Source organism: Neofelis nebulosa, chromosome 15, assembly GCF_028018385.1.
Source record: "Neofelis nebulosa isolate mNeoNeb1 chromosome 15, mNeoNeb1.pri, whole genome shotgun sequence".
NCBI classification, from domain to species: domain Eukaryota; kingdom Metazoa; phylum Chordata; class Mammalia; order Carnivora; family Felidae; genus Neofelis; species Neofelis nebulosa.
This window is the reverse complement of record NC_080796.1, coordinates 60387064-60407824: the sequence shown is the minus strand read 5'-3', so window position 1 is coordinate 60407824 and position 20761 is coordinate 60387064. Positions and strand designations below refer to the sequence as shown.

The 20761-nt window shown below is 34.1% G+C and overlaps 1 protein-coding gene across 2 annotated transcripts in view; it reads left to right on the top strand.

Moving 5' to 3' along the window:
• The window catches only part of USH2A (usherin), a 745506-nt gene that overhangs the window by 111138 nt on the left and 613607 nt on the right, over positions 1-20761 (top strand). For both annotated transcript variants that reach the window (XM_058701414.1, XM_058701413.1), the window contains 2 exons: positions 10034-10229; positions 12923-13053. In XM_058701414.1, coding sequence (XP_058557397.1) covers positions 10034-10229; positions 12923-13053 — 327 coding nt within the window. The remainder of the gene's footprint in view (positions 1-10033; positions 10230-12922; positions 13054-20761) is intronic.

Sequence of the window (20761 nt, the reverse complement as noted above, 5' to 3'; positions counted from 1 at the left end):
AGGTCTTTTGAGCTCTTCTATGAGTAACTTTCAGGAAGATCAGCATCACCCCCATCCTTCCTAGGAACTATGTATCTTTGGCTAAGAAGATATTTTCTTCTTCCTTCAAAGATACATAATGGTCATTAAAGATTGTTGCATAGGTGACTGAATAAATGATGTGCTGCTAAAGTCTCACTTCTTTAAATTTTCCTATATGCAGTTCATATTTTTTTCTGTAAATTTGAAAGTATTCATAATTAATGGATCAAAAATGAGACTGATGGGAGGGAGTTGGTAAAATGCTGTTGGACCTGTAGATTATCTTTGAGAGATTGTCTTTGCTAGTCTGTAATGGTAACAAGAGAATACTATTCCATTTAATGGTCTCAGAGAAATATCATTGTGTACTGTTAGAATGTAATACAATAAAATAGATTTCATTAGTGTCTTCTAGATTCACTGATTGTTCTATGTCAATCCTACCTGAATATGTCAAAGTGTTTGGTTCCAACTTCATGGAGTTGATTAGTAGGCCTTAAGAAGCTATCAAAATGAAAGCAGTTAAATGAATCAATGATAAAGTTCCTCAACCCTGATAAAGCCATTGTCTAATTTTATAATTTGAGCATCCAGGAACATATCAGGGGAATCCAGTTGTTATAGAAGAAACACATCATTTAAAGTGACAAATGATTAACTGGAGATTGGAAAAACATTAAGTAGAAAACTGTTTCAGAAACTGCATAAAATGTATGCAAATGTTTCTAAATTTTAAATAAAAATTTAAATGTCATTGATAGAAAAGATAGAAGAAAATTATGAGATCAAAAATTTACTCATGCTCATAATTTACTCAAAAGTTACTCATGTTTCTTCTATTTTGCCATGGTTCTCAGAATTATCTGGAAGAAGTTGTAAAGAGACGCAATTATGAAACCAAAAATTTACATTGCATGAAAGTTAATAATCAAAGGATAGACTACAAAGTATTTCTTGTCTTTAATCTGTCTTTGTGAACCACACAAAATGATAGTAACACAGCATTGTCCTTAAGATCAAATGCCAATATGTCAGTGTGTCGTTTAGTTCTGTATCTTTTAAATCGAATTTTACAACAGAAAATTTGACTGTCATCTTTAAAAATCCTTATTAATCTCATTGTTCGGAAACATTTATATCTTTAAAAAATTCATACTCTGTTTTCTGGTAATTCATAAACTCAGCCTACATTGACTTGAAAAAATAATCATTTCCTCTGTAGTATCTTACTGATCTGTGTGTAATTTAAAACTGGAACATTTTAATTTTCTTAGCTTCTCTTAGTGAAGTGTTACATGCAAATTATGTGTAATTTTCTTGTAAGTATCCAAGGAGTTGCATTTTATTTGCCCTCAGTTTTTTAATACATTAGTAATAAATGCATCCTGCGGAAAAAACAAACTTATAAAAAGTAAAAGCCTTCTATAACTCTACCGTCCATAGATAACCTCAGCAAATGCTCTTAGTTTATATCCTTTCAGATCTTTTGTTATTGTTATTGTAAATCTGTATTATCCATTTCTATCTGCTTAAAGTTGTAGCTCTATATCCATGTCTGCAGATGAATCTAACTCTATCTAGAAAATAGCATTAGACTCTCCATGTTATCCTTAACATCATTTTTAAGTTCAAACTATATTATGAATACTTTTCTACATTTATATTTATAATTTTTTAAGTTTCATGTTTTTATTTATATTAAATACTATATTGTACACAACTCCAAGTACACAGAAAAATGTCTTCTATGGACCCAACAAAAAAGTGAATAATAGACTTTTGCTTATATTTCATACCAATTTGGACCAGGTGATGTCTGTACCTTTAAGACTTTATTTTCTCAAAATATTCTATGTTGTCTAGAGACCAAAATTCTATACGTTTGCTGTATCTTGAGAACACATACAAAGGATATATTTCTGCATTTTACCTCCCTCTTGCTATGAAGTTCCATGTCTTGTAAGTATCAATGACAATTCAAAACTTAAAAGTGAAAGCACTATAAAATAATTACTCATTATATTCCTTTGGCAAGACATGACATTTTCAAAGCATTCTCTTTGGGGCATTGTTTCCTTTTCTTCACAATTAAAAAAATCTTTACCACTAGTTTTAAAAATGCACTTTTCTGAACTCCCACTGGAATTGTTGGGTTCAATGGAATGTCCTGGCACCTCCTTCCTAGGACTAGTTTCTGCTTCTACAAACCCATGTCACCCTGGTACTGTAATATATTTAAAAAAAAAATCAACTTGAGAGTTGAAAATAATATCTATGCTTGTTTTCTTTAGGTAGAGATAAGATGTTACTAATATTTCTGCAGGTTTTTTATTGTCCACAAAGGGGAGGCTAGACATTTTCAACAACAGCTACTTGGTAGTACTCAAGCCACTCCATTAGGTCAGTGGCAAATTTTTCTTTGATTTTAAACATTAAAAAACCCAGGACTGTGTCTTTGAAGCATTATTGTAGTATTTAGTGTAGTCTTATATACAAGCCTTTTTGATAATGTCTTTTTTAGGTTAATGGTAAAAATAAATTCTTAAATGAGATTTATGTTTTAGATCACAGTCGAAAAACAGAAATGTGGTCTTCATAAAAATACCAAAAGAATGCTTTGGCTGGATTTGCTCCACAAACTCATGTAGGCAACATCCCAAACTCAAACAGCCGGCAGTTGCTTTGTAAAAGACAAACTGCATCTATAATCAGGATGACAGGACCACGGATTCCGTATCATCACTTCCACCACCTTTATTCAAGAAAGTATAACTTGAATAATAAAAACACCAACATCGGGTGAGCAAAGTTGCCAGTAAGAAGACTTTCAAAGAAGCAAAAAAATAAAAAAAATAAATTAAAAAAAAATATCTGGCATCATCTTGTAGCAAAAATTTTGCATTTGGCCAAAGTGTTGCAATGGAGATAGAGTTTTTTAAAAACATTAGAAAACGAGATTAATTGCATGGCTAATTGACCTGGGGAAGAGAACTTAATGAGCTCATTTCTCTCCTCCAAAGCCAGGAACTCAGAAAGTGAGTTTTCATCTATTCTTCCATTTATTCAGTTAGAATATATCTCCCCTATAGTTAAGCCTACTAGAAGTGATAGTTACATCCTAATGATATCTGATGGCTCCTAGGAAGTATGTGTAGATCAGGCCTTTTCCGTCGTTAGAGCTACAGACGATAAAATTAACCAGAAATAAAATTTGGTCATTAATTGCTCATTGCTCCATTCTTTAGGCTACATCCTCCACATTAGACCATGCACTAGTACACTTCTGATCACAGAATCCCCTATTAATGGTTATAGTTAATATATTGCACTGCGGCAGTCTTATATACTGCTAGTGTCACTTGAACTTCAGATAAACACCTCTGTTGGATTTTTACCCTCCTCTTTCTTTTCCTTCTTCCTTCTCCATCTTGTAACTTCCAGATTTTGAATATGTAATTTGTGCCAGGCTTTGTGTTGGGCATTGCTTAAATGTTACCACTTATCCTTTGAGTCAAAAATAAAACTATTGAATTGAGTTGTCTTCCTTTTAGAGATGAAGAAACTAAGATTCGCAGAGGTAAAGTAGCTTCAAGGAGTTCCTGTCCAATGATATTTTTTCATGGTACTTAACCTCTTTAACTCTCAGTTGCTAATCTGATAAAAAAGTAGTACACAGTGTTTGCTGAAAGCTTACTATGTGATAGACTCTCTGTTAAGCACTTGATCTTTACAACAATTCTATGAGGCAGGTGTTATTACCCCATGTGATAAATAACAAAAATAAGGCTTAAAGAGGTATGTGAGAGCACAGGGCTAACAAATCAACAAACAGAAATCAGATGTGAGATACTTATATGATCCAAAGCCTAAAGGATTCAATGAAATAATCCATGTTAAATGCTTGAGAGAGGGTGCAGCATACAGAAAGTCTGCATTTCATCTTACCTTTTACTGTTAGTGGCAGCACCAGTAATTGAACTAAAACGTCGGACTTCAAGCATATGCCTAAGATCTAACATTGAATTCTATATAATTTGCTTTGCAAGTGATTATTGCTGGTGAAATAAAACTTAAAGAGGTTTGTTCCCCTGCTTTTAATTGTTTTTTTTATTTTTTAGGCCAACGATCCATAATTGACAATATTCTTATAGATTGCTACATAACTTTCTTTTACAAAATGACTATTATATTTGTGAATTGTTTATTGAAAATCATCTAATAACATCCAATTTTGAAGTCTTTATATAAACCTTACCCTATTTATAAATTGTTTCCATTGTGTCCCCTCTCTAAATTTTCTTAAGAATGACTATTTTGGATATTACTATATTTATTAAATGTGAATTTTCAGTTAACAGCTTAGCAATTGTCTAGTAAGCTTCTATGCAGATGACACAGGGAGTACAAAAGTCAATAACTTGTAACTCCTGGAAGATACATGTAAGTAAAGCAATAATTTCACTTCAAAACAATAGGAACATGGTCAGGGTATGGAGTGCTGTGGGAGGAGAAAAAGTACAGGTATCCCAGTGCCAAGGGTGAGAAAAGGTTTTGGGGAGAAAGAATCTTCAGCAAATAAAAAAAAAATCTTCTATTCCAAAAAATATAATAAAGGTTTTCAAAAATTTACCAAAATGTAAGAGTGAATTCTTTACTAATTATTGGAATTAAGCATTACCTGATGGGAAAATGGTGATGTTTCCATCTCATTTTCCTCTCTCTGTCTTTTGTTTTCCTTTTCCTTGGCTAAGTAACAAAACTATGTGCTTTCATGCTAAAAATTTCAGAATACCACAGAACAGCAACACATTGGACAATTAAATTTTTATATACTTTTTTTCTTTCCAACTTTAAAAATATTAAGGGAGGAAATTGTTCAACTATGAAGTAGTGGAGGAAAAAAAATACTGGTAAAAAATGCTTTAGACTACAGTTTGTCCAAGTAATGATTATGAAATATGTCAAACTGCTCTAACATATTAAATGTTTATTGCAGAAAATAGTAAAAGGAAATGACCTTTCTTGTCCAAAATATCAAAATAGTTTTTAATAATCTTAAAAAAATAAAAATTTCAAAGGATCATTGTTATGAATAGATAGGGGGGCTTTCTGAGACTTTAAGTGGCTTGACTCTCCTAATTCATCATTTAAATATGTAACTCTGAGAAAAGCTGGGCACTTTCAGAAGTCACATTATTTTATAGCAGAAAATGGTGGGGGGGAGTGTAAGAAAAATAATTCAGAAATTCTGTTATGTATGTATATATTATTTTAAATCTTGAATCAGTTATACTTTATAAGCAACATAACTTGACAAACTATAGTAGGTTTTAATGTGTGTACAAAATATGAATTTTCTGATCACTCAGATTTTAAAGTTAACTTGATAAGTTGAAGCACATACTGATTCTGCATTAAAATGTTAGGGTTTTATTTATTTTAATGTCTTTATAAAAACATACAACAAGTTAATTTATGAATATAAGTTTAAAATCTTAAATAATTTTAGCCATGATTTACCATTAATGATGTTAATTAAGAAGGCAAGCATAGATTCTAATTAATTTATTATCCTATAACAATTTATTAATACACTAGGTCAAATAATTAAATCAGGACATTTAACAAAATTGACAATATATTTCTCATGTTTAATATAAAAAGATCTTATTAATTTCAGAATATATTTGTTCTTTTAAATGATAGTTTACCTGATATAGTCAACATCATTAGAAAAGTTGGAACATTAAAAACATTTCCATTAAATTCAGAAATAATGCAAATATGTCTACCATTATAACTGCCATGTATATTACCTGTTTTACTGAAAATTTTGGCCACTAAACTAGAAGTAAAGTAAAAGAAAAAAAAAAGTATATATAGAAAATTATGAACTAAATCCTCACTATTTGACTGGCAAAAGAAAAATGTATTTAATATGTGATAAGATTTAAAATCAACACAAAAATATATGCAAAATACAAATGAAAAGTTTCCTCAAAAAATATTATATTTGGCCAAGAACCAGATGAAAAACATATAGCTTTAGTAGTAACAAAAGGCATACCTACCAAAACAGTGATTAATATTTTTCTAAAAATCATGAAGAGATAATAGCAGTTTTAGGTTGAACAGAACACAAAATGGACATTCTCATATATTTCTGGTGGGACTATAAATTTAATTTTCTAGAAGGAATTTGGCCATATGTAACAAAATCTTTAAAAATATTTACTCTGCAGAGTTCCAATATACATAAATTTCAGTTTCCATAGTTTAGTTAGACAACACAATATTCCAACAGTATGGTTAAAATATTAGTTTTCACAGTATATTAATGGTGAGTAATTTTATAAAGTACAGATTTAGCTTCTGGCTCTTCAGTCTACAAATTACTATGGAAAGAATGAGTGCACATCATGATCAGTGACCAATCATGTCTCTTATTTCAGTCTGTTGGTGATTGGTTGGTACACATGCGTTGAGTTCATTCCTAAAGAGCTTGCAGTTGTGCTGCTTCCTAGTCTGTCAGGAATAAACCCATGTGACATTTCAGAAACAGGAATATGCAAAAAGGGGAATTGAGCATTTCTTTCTTCACAGAAGATGTAGCTGACCGGTGCCACCATTTGAAAGGCTCTGTATGTGCAGCGGATAAAAAGCTGCATTTTACATTTGAACATGCGTTGAGTTCATATTGTTCAATTCATATTGTAAATATGAGCACAGCGGTTACGAGGAATAGGGTGAAGATGACACTGGAAGTGCAAAGATTAAAATGATGGAAGTTGGGCAGCAGCTGGATGGCTCAGTTGATGAAGTGTCTGACTTTTGATTTTGGCTCATGCCATGATTTCACAGTTTGTGGGTTCGAGCCCCTATTGGGGCTCTATGCTGACAGTGTGAAGCCTGCTTGGGATTCTCTGTCTCCTTCTGTCTCTGCTCCTCCCCACTCTCACTGTCTCTCTCTCTCTCTCTCTCAAAAATAAATAAAATAGGGGTGCCTGGGTGGCTCAGTCGGTTAAGCGTCCGACTTCAGCTCAGGTCACGATCTCGCGGTCCGTGAGTTCGAGCCCCGCGTCGGGCTCTGTGCTGACAGCTCAGAGCCTGGAGCCTGTTTCGGATTCTGTGTCTCCCTCTCTCTCTGACCCTCCCCCGTTCATGCTCTCTCTCTGTCTCAAAAATAAATAAACATTAAAAAAAAACTAAAAAAAAAATAAATAAAATAAACATTAAAAAAATGATGGATCCATACTTACAAAGCAATATGATAATTCACCAAGGCATAGAAAAGATGCTTGCTCAGAATGGAAAGTTATAGAGTTATAGGATAAGAAAGCAAACACTATTCAAGCTACTCAATTTTTTTTTACAGGAAATACAATTTAATTCACAAAGTTTCAAATGTTAACTTGCAGTCTACTAAGTGTTAGTTTATTATATTTTAAATCCCTTCATGTTTATAACTGATGGAACATTTTTAAAGTTTTACCTTCACTTATTCCTTCTTTGATGCTCTTCCTTTATGTAGATCTAAGTTTCTGACCTACAGTATTTTTCTTCTCTCTAAAGAAATTTGAACATTTCTTGTGAGACAGATCTACTGGCAACAAATTCCAATTTTTGTTTGTGTGAGAAAGTGATTATTTCTCCTTCACTTTTGAAGCATAATTTGGCAGGGTACAGAATTCTAGGTTGATGACTTTTTTCTCTTGACACCTAGGCATTTCACTCTACTCTCCTCTTACTTGCATGGTTTTTGAGAAGTTAGATGTAATTCTTTTGTGATTCTACACGTTAGATGTTTTTAAAACTGGCTTCTTCAGGATTTTTCCTTTATCTTTGATTTTTTATAGTTTAAAAACTCTGGGTCCAGGTACAGATTTTGCTGTCTTGTTTTGTTTAATTTCTTTTAATGTTTATATTTTTTTAGAGACAGAGAGACAGAGCATGAGCAGGGGAGAGGCAGAGAGAGAGGGAGACACAGAATCTGAAGCAGGCTCCAGGCTCTGAGCTGTCAGCATAGAGCCCACCATGGGGCTTGAAACCACGAACTGAGATCATGAGCTGAGCTGAAGTAGGACGCTCAACTGACTGAGCCACCCAGGCACTCCTGTTTTGTTTTTTGTTTTTAGTATTTATCCTGCTTGGTGTTCTCTAAGCTTCCTGGATCTGTGGTTTGGTGTTTCACATTAAATTGAAGAAATTCTCAATCATTATTGTTTCAGATATTTCTTCCATTCCTTTCTCTCTTAACCTTCTGGTGTTTCCATTATGTGTATGTTATACCTTTTATACTTGTCCCATTGTCCTTGGCTTGTCTGTTTTTTTTTTCTTCAGTTTTTATTCTCTTTGCTTTTCAGTTTTTGAGGATACTATTGATACATCATCTACCTCAAATTCCTTCCTCTGCTGAGTCCAATCTGTTAATAAGCTCATCAAAGGGAGTCTTCATTTCTGTTTGATCTTTAGCTTTTCTTTTTGTTTCTTTCTTAGGATTTCTATCTCTCTGCTTACATTGCCCATCTTTTCTTGCATGCTGTCTTCTCTATCCATCAGAGCCCTTGGCATTTTAATCACAGATATTTTAAATTCCTGGTCTGATAATTCCAACATCCCTGACATATCTGATTCTGATGCTTGCTCTTTCTTTTCAAACTGTGTGTGTGTCATGTTTTTTAATTTTTTTGGTTTTTTGTGGGGATTTTTGCCTTTAGTGTTCCTTGTAGTTTTTTCTTCATAGATAGAAGTGCCTGGTAAAAGGAACTGTTATATACAGGCCTTTAGCATTGTGGTGAACTGTGGGGGAAGTACTATATAGTCCTATGATTAGTCTTTTAGTGAGCCTGTGCTTCTGGGCTATGAACTTCACATGTGCTTCTCTGTCTCTACCACCTATCGGTGGGCAGGATGTCTGGAGTGGGCTGGAGTTGAGTATTTCTCTTCTCGAAGTTGGTTTAGCTCAGAAAATTCCCCAGCGGGTTAGGCTATATTTAACTAATTTCTCCTGAGGGTAAATACCATTAAAAACAACAGTGAGGGGCACCTGGGTGGCTCAGTTGGTTAAGTGTCCAACTTTCGCTCAGGTCATGATCTCATTCATGGTTCATGAGTTCGAGCCCCCACCCCCACCCCATTGGGCTTTCTGCTGTCAGCACAGAGCCTACTTCAGATTCTCTGTCTCCCTCTCTCTCTGCCCCTCTTCTGCTTTCTCTATCTCTTTTTCTGTCTTAAATAAATAAATACATTTTGAAAAGAGCAGTGAGCACTAATTTATTTCAAAATTACTCCCTCTCCCTCTTTCTGCCAGAAGCATTAGGAAATATTCTCCTGATATTTACTATGAGAACCTAGTCAGGCTCCTGGAGGTAAATGCCACAAAATGGTTGGGAGCACCCTTTGTAACTAGGTCCCCTTGGAGACGTCATTTCTCAGACGTTTTGCTATTGAATCTCCAGCAAATTGTTAAGTACAGATAAGTCTTCATTTTTCCCCTGAAACTGGTTCCCATGGAGTCTTCTGCTGGTGAGTCTCTGCTTTTGTCACTGAGACTCCCTGTAACTGTCAGTCTGCTTTTTCAACCTTGGGGACAGCTGTTTGTCCCATTTTTCCCCTTGGAGATCCAAGAAGAGTTGGTGATTTTTCAGTCTGTTCAGCTTGTTACTTGTTAGGATGGAGTGGTGACTCCAGGCTCTTTACTTATGGAACCTAAAACTGGAAGCCAAATTTTAATGTTTTGACAAAAAAATTAAAGATTATGGAACAATCATAAACTTTTCCCACTGGTTATTCACACCATTTTGCATAGTTTCAGCTTGTATGCACACTTATAATTTCATACTACCTATAATATGTTAATTTCTGATTTATAAAACATTTTTTCAAAAACAATTTTTTCTTGCTTTTAACTCTTTGATGTTAGTTTTACGTCTAGTGAAAGTGCCTGATATATAAATCTAAAGACAAAAATCACTTTTTTATATTTCTTTATTCTGTTACTTTATTGTTTCAGTGTGATCACTGCTTGCCTCTTTATAATGATAAGCCTTTCCGCCAAGGTGATCAAGTTCATGCTTTCAACTGCAAACCTTGTCAATGCAACAACCATTCCAGAAGCTGCCACTACAACATCTCAGTGGACCCATTTCCATTTGAGCACCACAGAGGAGGTGGAGGGGTCTGTGATGATTGTGAACATAACACCACAGGTAACTAGCAATCATAGATAACAAATAACCAAGGCTGATTTGGCCTTTGAGGCCCATGTGCTTCTTCATGCAATGCAATCATTTTAAATTATGTCTGCCCTGTCAGCTCAGAGCCTGCTAGGAATTCTCTCTCTCCCTCTCTCTCTTCCCCCCTCCCCTGCTCATGCTCTCTCTTTCTCAAAATAAATAAATAAATAAAAAACCTTAAAAAACATATAGCATTTTGACTTTTCATTGAAAATTACCATTTTCTGATGGGCTCGTAAATTAAAAGCAGAAATAGGAAACATCTCAATTTGCAAAATAAAATGGCCCAAGTCTGATGGATTTGAAAGTGTGCCACTCTGAAGCATGAATGAATTTATTGGATAATTACTGATGACCTAAAATGTCACGAGAACGTGGCTAGGTGCTAGGAATATAACGATGAAAAAGATGAATTTTCCTGTCTTTCTGTGGATTATTATATAGTAGGAAAGGCACTCTATTTTTTTAATGTTTACTTCTGAGAGAGAGGGAGAAAGAGAGAGAGAGAGAGAGAGAGAAGCAGAGAGAGAGGGAGACACAGAATCCTAAGCAGGCTCCAGGCTCTGAGCTGTCAGGCCAGAATCCAATGCAGCATGTGAACCCACAGACTGAGATCATGACCTGAGCCGAAGTTGGATGCTTAACTGACTGAGCCACCCAGATGCCTCTGAAAGGCACACTATTGAAGGAACAATTATAAACTTGTCTGAGGAGTGCTAAGATAGGGCAAATGTAGTAGGAGTTAACCAGGTGGAGGAGTGAGGAGGAGAATTAGGGAGTTGACAAAGATTTCTAGTAAGAGATACAGATGTGCAATGGCCTAGAGGAGGGAGAAACATGGCACCCTGAAAGAACTGATGTAAGGGAAGATGGGAGAGAGTAAGTAAAGGTGCTAAGATGGAAGGTAGTGGCCAGATCTGGAAGACTGTATAAACTGTGATAAGGAGTTTGGCTTCTATCCTCAGGTTAATAGAAGGTATTTTATAGGAAAGGGACATAAAAAGTTTCGTGTTTATAACCAATCTGGTTATAAAGTTGAGAAGAATTGGAGAGAGCCAAAAGTGGTTTGGGATACTGCAGTAGTCCAGGTAAGAAAGAATTCTAGAGTACATTTGAGATCATGTGGATATAGAGAATTGGATCCAAGAGATATTTGGAATGGAAAGGGACTATGTTTTCTGAGCAAAAGTGTAGGGTGTAGATAAGGCAAAGAAAGAGTCAAGTTGCAATTCTAACATTCCAGTTTGAGTAGGAGGGTCAATGTTGGTGCTAACCATTGAGATAGGAAACACAAGAGGTTCAGAGAAGCTTAGGGAGAAAATGGCAAGTTCTGTTTTGGAAATATTCACAGTGTTTCCCAAGAGATAAGAGAAACTCTTGCGGGCAATTGGAAACACAGTTTTGAAGCTCCTTTCTCAAAAAGAGCCTTTTGTGATGCCTCAGGACAGATCAGTATCATCTATACACTTTAGTGGCACCTTATGTTTATCACAATTGGTAAATGCATATTTATTCCTGTAATTGTTTAATTAGAACTCATTTTACCCACCAGACTGTAAGAAAGCTCTATGAAAGGGTACAATGTGTATTTGGCCTGCTACTGTATTCCTCAGCATTTAGCTCAGTGTTTGAAACATGGTAATCACTCAATAAATATTCATTGAATGATAAATAAAGAAATTTCTAGATTAAAGATAGAAATTTGGGAGTCATCAGCATATGCAAATAGAAATATTCTAGACATATTATAAATCCATTTAATTTTTAATTAGTCCATGGCCAATATCCATCAGGATGTGTTTTTTACTTGATTAAGTTATTTCTATAGTCTTTTGATATTGAGCCAATTTCAACAATATTTGAACAGAGTGCATAATGTTTAAGGGGGAATTGATAGTCTTGAGTTTTATTTCAGCTCCTTTCAGTGATCTTATATACTACTCACATTTACTTTAGAAGCTCCCTGAAGTTTAAGTTTTTTCTTATATAAAATGTCAAGAGAAAATTTCTAAATAATAAATTGTAAACTATGGGAATTACCTCATATTTCTAACATGTCAGTCTATTCTAATATTTAATATGAAACGTATTTGGTATATCCAAACATAATAAATTTATATTTTGGTATTTGAAATAAAAAAACAATGGCAATAAGCAGCAGAAACTTTTACTTTTAATAATGTTAATATAGAATAATAAATTATATTTGGAACAGTGTCCTTTTTTTTAAACACGATTTAGTGCTTGAATAATATTTCCAATACTACACACATACTTGCTTCCAACTGTATGGCCATCACCTACCACACATATAAACATTTCTCATATTTGATTTAGATTAAGTGCCTAGTCCTAGAAATAAAGAAAAGTTTTAAATTTGGAAGCAAAGTCTTTCAAAATGGATGGGCCCCAACAAAGCAGAGCTTTTTAGAAGTGTGGTATTACATAACAGATGGGCGTTTAATGAAGTAAAGCATAGTTTGTAACAGGTTCATTGTTTCATATGCTCTGGATCACTAAATTGGCAGGTAGAGATGAAAGGTGCATTAAAATGGACGTCCCGAAAATTATAGAATTCCCTCAAAGGAATACAGTCTTTAATTTTGAATTATGCAGCTGATTTTAATGAATTGGAAGTCATAATGCATAACCTTTCCCTGCCGCAGGAAGGAACTGTGAGCTGTGTAAGGATTACTTTTTCCGCCAAGTTGGTGCAGATACTTCCGCCGTAGATGTTTGCAAACCCTGTGATTGTGATAAAACGGGCACTAGAAACAGTGACCTCCTTTGTGATGAGGTGAGTTCTGAGTATTGAAGGTAAATAATTGCTCATTTTCAGAAATTAATTTGGGAGATGTTCTACCAGTGACATGGAGGTCTGTATTTATCAGGAAGTCCTCTGTGTGTGTTTGCTTTTCTTGGAGATACTGCTCTAGAAGTGTTTCTGTGTAACTTTTAACAGGACATACAAGGCTGCTTAGGTAGTCCTTTGCATATATGAAAGGTTCATTTTATTTTTAATTTTAAAATTGTCGAAAATATTGAGGGGGAGGGGATTCCAAGTAAACTAGGAAGTAATTGAGTATATGTCTTGACATTATGGGTGAGTTAATACTAATAAAAGGTATTAATTAAACAACAGTTTTCCTCCCAAATTCCATAGAAGATAGTATAACAAAGGTCACACATAGCTCCACATGAAAATTATGGTAGCCCTACTTGTAAATTTCTTGTTCCAACCTTCTCTCTTGATGATACAATGAATTTTTATGATTTTATCCATTTTTCTTACCAACATCACAAGTACCGATGTTTGACCTACGTGAACACAGGTGCTAACTGACCTGGGCCTATAAATCCTGCCTCAAGTCAGAAAAAGCAGCTCCATATTTAAATGTGGTATCTTCAGCTAGAGCTTTTGACCTGTTGTGATAATACTAATACATAATAATATATAAAGGGCAAATTTCCTTTAAAGAATCATTTCAGGGGTGCCTGGGTCCTCAGTTGATTAAGCGTCTGACTTGGCTCAGGTCATAATCTCACAGTCAGTGAGTTTGAGCCCTGGGTTAGGCTCTGTGCTGGCAGCTGGGAGCCTGGGTCCTGCTTCAAATTCTGTGTCTTTCTCCCTCTCTCTCTCTCTCTCTCCCCCTCCCTTATGCTCTGTCTCTGTCTCTCAAAAATGAATAAACATTAAAAAATTAAAAAGAATCAATTCAGTGACTGTATTAATTTTTAATAATTACATAGGGGTGTCTGGCTGGCTCAGTAGGTTAAGCATCAATCTCTTGATTTCAGCTCAGGTCATGATCTCAAAGTTTATGGGTTCCAGCTACATATCAGGCTCTCTGCTGTCAGCTCAGAGGCTGCTTTGGATCCTCTGTCCCCCATTCTCTCTGCACCTACCCTGCTCACACTCTCTTTCTCTCAATAATAAACATTTAAAAAAGTTGTTTAAACAATTACATATTCCCTTGTAAATAATTGAGAATACCCTGGATAGTAATGTAAGACCACTATATGGTTAAAGAAAAAAAAAAATAAGCTACAGCACGAAGATACTAAGTTCAAGGCAAAATATATTGGTCATAAAACTTTCAGCATACATTATAAACTGCTTTAACAAATAAAAGCCAAATATAAAGTAGGCCAAAATGGCAATTTGAAAACTTCAGAGTGACTGTAGTGTGTTAATAAAAGAGCATTATATGTTTTACTGGAAGGTTGAAGAGTCTTTTGACAAAGACAATTTCTACAATTTTTTTTATTTTTTGATTTTGAGGAACTATTTTCTGAGAAAGTCTTATCACAATTTTGTACATTTTGATCAGTAAAATCTGACTGTCTTTATTTACACAGCTCCTCTTTACAAATCTGCCATAATTTTTAGCATGTATATATTTTGCTTGATATTCACATTTCCACTCAAAGATTGACATATCTTTTAAGATCTCTTCACCAACCACAGAATTATAGAACATTTTGATATCACTTTTGTTTATGTTACCCCATATTATTTTTATTAAAGCCTTTATGATAATTTCCTTCTTTGTCTCTTTCTGTCCAACATATATGGAACAGTTTCAGTAATATAATTAGCACCCAATAAATATTTATTTAAAAAATGTACAGTGATTGAAGGGAGATTTTGTCTGAGTACTGATCTCACAGTCAGATGGTCATTTAGAATGGTTATCACAATGTGAGCATTATGTAAAATTTTCACTTAAATAATTTTTTTCTCTCTGAAGATCCAAGGTCATGTGACTTTGGTATATAGTACTGAAAAACTGTGAACTAAAGTTCTACTTCCTGAAGTCTCATTTACATGTCTGTTTCTATAAAAAATTCACTTCAATTATAATAATATACATATGCTAGACATAAAAAAATGGTAAAACTTATACCATGCGAAAATTAATCAAAAGATAGCAAGAATGACTATACTGACTGACTATATTAATATCAGGTAATGTGGAATACAAATAAAATTTCCACAGAGATAGTATGTAATGAGAAAGGATCAATTAAGCAAGAAGACATAGAAATTCTAAATGTGTATGTACTAAACAGTAGAGCTGCAATATATGTGAAGAAAAACTGAGAGAACTCTCTAAAAAAATACAAAAGAAACTTCAACACCTCTCTCTCAAAAATTGATAGAATAAAAAAATTATCAAGAATATACAACTTAACAATGTCTTCAGCCAACAAGATCTGACATATAATGAACAATCCACTCAACAACAGCAGAATACATATATATTGCACATATACCAAGATATCCTGGGACATAGAGAAAACTTTAATAATTTTTTTAATTAAATAAATGTTTTTAATACTTATTTATTTTTGAGAGAGATAGAGACAGAATGCAAGTGGGTTAGGGGCAGAGAGAGAGGAATACAGAGAATCCGAAGCAGGCTCCAGGCTCTGAGCTGTCAGCACAGAGCCTGACGTGGGGCTCAAACTCACGGGCCAGAAGATCATGATCTGAGCCTGACACTTAACTGACTGAGCCACCCAGGCGCCCCAAAACTTCAATAAATTTAAAAGAACTGAAACCTGGAGCACCTGGGTGGCTCGGTTGGTTAAGCATCTGACTTTGCCTCAGGTCATGATCTCCTGGTTTGTGAGTTTGAGCACCACATCGGGCTCTGTGCTGACAGCTTAAAGCCTGGAACCTGCTTCGGATTCTGCCTCTCCCTCTCTCTCTGTCCCTCCCCCGCTCACACACTGTCTCTCTCTCTCTCTCTCTCTCTCTCTCTCTCTCAAAGATAAACATTAAAAAAATAAATAAATAAAAGAGTTGAAACCATAGAGTATATCCTTCAACCACAATGGAATCAGAGTAGAAATCAAAAACAGGTAAACAAAAATCTCCAATCACTTGGAAACCACACAACACAGTTCTAAATTATTCATGGGTCAAAGAGGAAGTCTCAAAGGAAATGTAAAAAGACAGTCAACTGAATGGTGATAAAAATACAAAATATTAAAATTTTGGATGCATGGAAAGCAGTGATACAAGGGAATTTTATACCGTTCAGTGCTTACTTTAGAAAACACAGATTCTCAAATCAATAATCTGAACTGCCACTTCAAGAAATAAAAAGAAGACTGAGATAATCTCAAAGCAAGCAGAATAAGTGAAATCATAAAGCTAAGAGCAGAAATCAATAAAATGTAAACAGAAAAAACAATAGAGAAAATCAGTGAAAAAAATGAATCTTTGGAAAGATAAAATTTACAAGCATCTTCCAAGACTGACAAAGAATAAAGAGAAAGCACAGATTACTAACAGCAGAAATGAAACAAGAAGTGTAACTACAGAATCTTGCAGACATTAAAGAATAATAAGGAAATACCACCAATAACTCTATACATTTTATAACTGTCGTGAGATGGAGCACTTCCTAAAAAAGTACGTATTACCTGTTCACCCAATATGAAATTCATAATTTGAATAGCCCTACAAGTATTAAAGAATTTGAATTCATACTTTAAAATTTACTAAAAAAGAAATTCCCAAGCCCAGAGAATTTCACTATAAAATTCTACCAAACATTTAGAGTAATTATAATAAGGTCTGTAGCTACCACAAGGTTGAAGAGGAAGAGTGACTTCCTAACTCATTTCAAGAAAGTATTATCCTCATATCAAAACTAGACAAAGACAGTACATAAAAAGAAAACCACAGACTAATATCCCACAGGAATAGAGAAGCCAAAATCTTAACAAACTTAGCAAGTAGATATTCAGCAATATTAAAAAAAAACACACACAGAGGCCATTGTATTTGGAGGAATGCAATGCTTGTTCAATATTTGAAAATCAAACAGTGCATTACACCTTATTCACAGGCGAAAGGAAAAAAAATTACATACTCATATTATGGATGTAGAAATATATTTGACAAAATTCTGCACCAATTCATGACAAAAATTCTCAGAAAACTAGGAAAAGAGATGTGCAACTTGAAAATGAACATGTCCAGAACAATACATACCTACAGCTAACATTCTCCTTATATATGAAAAACTGAATACTTTCACCTAAGAATGGGAACAAGACAAAGATGTCCACTTTCATTACTTGTATTCAGCATAGCACTGGAAGGTCTAGCCAGTACAGCAAAGCAAGAAAAGGAAACAGGAGACATACTGATCAGAAAGGAAAAAATAAAACTGTTCTGCTTTGCATATAACACAATGACCCATATAGAAAATCCCAATGAATGTACCAAAAAAAAAAAAAAACAACCAAAAAACCCAAAAACAAAAACAGAAAAAAAAATACTTCTAGAATTATGAAGTGAATTCAGTAAAATTTCAGGATATAAGGCCAACATACAAAAAATCAGTATATTCCCATATGTGAGAAATGAATAGATAGACACAGAAATAAAAATGTAATACTATTTGCAGTTGCTCAAAGTGTCTAGGATTACTATGCCAAACCCCGAATGATGCTGATAAAATAAAGCAAAGAATATCTGAATAGATGGAAAGCTAATATGTGTCCATGGGTTGGAAGATTCAACACAGTAAAGGTATCAACTCTTTTCAAAGTAATATATAAATTATTACAGAAAATTCCTATTAAAACCCCAGAAACTTTTTTGTAGATATGGATAGAAAGATGCTAAAATTTATATGGAAATAGTATAAAACATAGTATTTTAAATATTTTTTTACAATTTTATATTTATATATTACAGATAAAATATAGAATTTGCATATAAGTTTTAGAATACCTAAAATTTGGAATAGCTAATTAAGCTAATTAACTTCAAAATGGGGAATAAAATGGGAGGAATCACTCTACCTGACTTCAGGGCTTATTGTATAGTCATACTAATCAAGATTGTGTGGTATTGGAGGAAGTGTAGACAAATGGATCATTGTAATAGAATAGAGAAATCATATATAGTCCCACATAAATATGACTAACCAATTTTTGGTGAAGACATAAAAGAAAGTCAGTGGAGGAATGATGGTCTTTTAACAAATGCCCCTTCAGCATTTGCATAGTCACAGAAATTAAAGCAAAATTAATTATTGTTTAAATGTAAAATGTAAACAAATGCAACTTTTAAAATATAAGAGAAAATCTTTTGGAAATAAGGTTTTTTATTTTTTTAAATTTATTTATTTTGGGAGAGAACCAAGGAGGGGCATACAGAGAGGGAGAGAGAGAATCCCAAGCAAGCTGCACAATGACAGCACACAGCAGGGGGCTCACAAACCATGAAATCATGACCTGAGCCAAAATCAAGAGTTGGTAAGTTAATCAACTGAGCTACCCAGGCACCCTGAGTCATATGGCTTTTGAAAATAGTTCTTAGACATGACACTAAATATGTAATGAATAAAAGAAAAATATTGATGAATTAGACTCCATCAACTTCATCAAAGTTTTTGCTCAACAAAAGAACCTCTTCAGAGAGTGCAAAGATAAGCTACAGACTGAGAGGACATATTTGCAAACCACATATTTAAGAAAGAAACTATATCTAGAATATATAATGAACTCAATATTCAGAAAATGACAAACATAAAACAAAAAATGGCCAAAGACATGAAGAGACATATCACTGAACAGGATATGCAGGTGGCAAATAATTCCATGAAAAGATCTTCAACATTTGCCATTAGAGACATACAAATAGAGACTACAATTAGACATCACAGGCAACTATTAGAAAAACTAAAAAGTGACAATTGGAAATACTGGCAAGAATAAGGAGCAATTCGATCACATATTGTTAATGAGAATATAAAATGGTAAAGCCACTCTGAAAAATAGTTTGAGAATTTTATTTTATTTTTTAAATGTTTATTTATTTATTTTGAGAGAGGGAGAGAGAATCCCAAGCAGGCTCCATGCTGTCAGTGCAGAGCCTGATGTGTGGATCAATCTCATGAACTGTGAGAACATGAGGAGAGCCAAAATCAAGAGTTGGACACTTAACCAGCTGAGCCACAGGGCACCCCTAAGAGTTTTAAAAAACAAAATAGACACTTATTATACAAACTAGCAATTCCATTCCTGGACAGTCAGTCCAGAGGAGTGAAAATTTATGTCTGTAAAAACCTGTACATATATTTTATTAGCAGCTTTATTTATAATAGTCAAAAACAGGAAATAGCCTAAAGTTTCTCAGTGGGTGAATGGTTAAACCATCCATACCACAGAATTACTACTCTGAAATACATGGAAAAGAACCACTGACACACACAAGTTAGATAGATATCAAATGTGTTATTCTGAATGAAAAAAATATCCAGTCTCCAAAAGTCATATTCTGTTGATTACATTTATGTAATATTAGCAAAACAACAAAATTATAGGGATGGAAAACAGAATAGTGGTTACCAGAGGTTAGAGATGGTGAGGGAAAGGTGATGGGTGTGAGTATAAATGACCATCACAGGGAAGAACATTGTGGTAATGGGATAGTTCTGCAACTTGATTGTGGTGGTGGTTATACAAGTGTACACACGTGATCAAATGGCATAGGACCATTTTAACACATTGTGCACATGTCAAATTCAGGGTTTGGGTAATGTATTATAATTATGTAAAATGTGACCATTAGGGGAAACTGGGCAAAAAGCATATGAGACTCCTCTGTACTACTTTTGCAACTTCCTATGTATTCATAATTATTTCAAAATAAAATGCTATATATATAAAAAAAGATAAAAGAAATAATCCTATTGACGTGATCAGGAACTAATGTTGCTTGAAGTCAGTGAAGAATTACCTTAAAAATTCCAAGGGAAGACATTTTGAAGAAAAATTCAATACCCACTTCTTACCAAACTATCACTTCAGTATGAGGTTAAATCCTCTTTTTGTATTGATAGTTGATCAGAATGTTACCACTTATCAAGCCAATATTAAAACATTTAATATAAAAAATGAAAAAGTACAGAAAGAGAGGAACATTAAAAAGAAGAAATGAAAGATAATTGTGACCCAAAGAAATAAATATAAGTCAAAATATATTTTAAAAGAATTCAGTGTTCATTATGGTCTTGAAGCATGCTTTCCTTAAATAGGTGTTTGATGATTGAATTTTATTCTTTAAAGGTCAAATTATATTTTATTTTGTTTTGTGATAAATAATATTTAAGTGCCAAAATGGTAGTCAGTTTTGTTTATATTGGGTATAAAGCTCAACCCACTATCAAAGAGTAGAGGAGAGAATGGCTATAAAATGAACGATGAGGCAAGGAGTTAAGATGGCAGAGCAGCATGGAAACCCTGAGCTTGTCTCATCGTGAAAATGCAGCGAGATAAGCACCAAACCATTTTGAACACCTAAGAAACGGATGTGGGGATTAACACGACAATCTGCATAACTTGAGCCGCACTCAGAAGGTACATGGGTGCAGAGAGGTGAACTGGGGAGAGAATAGCTGTGGAGGGTAGGGAGCTCTTTTTGTAGAGAGAGGACAGAGAAAAAGAAAGGGGGAGAGTGTGGCACATTAGAATCA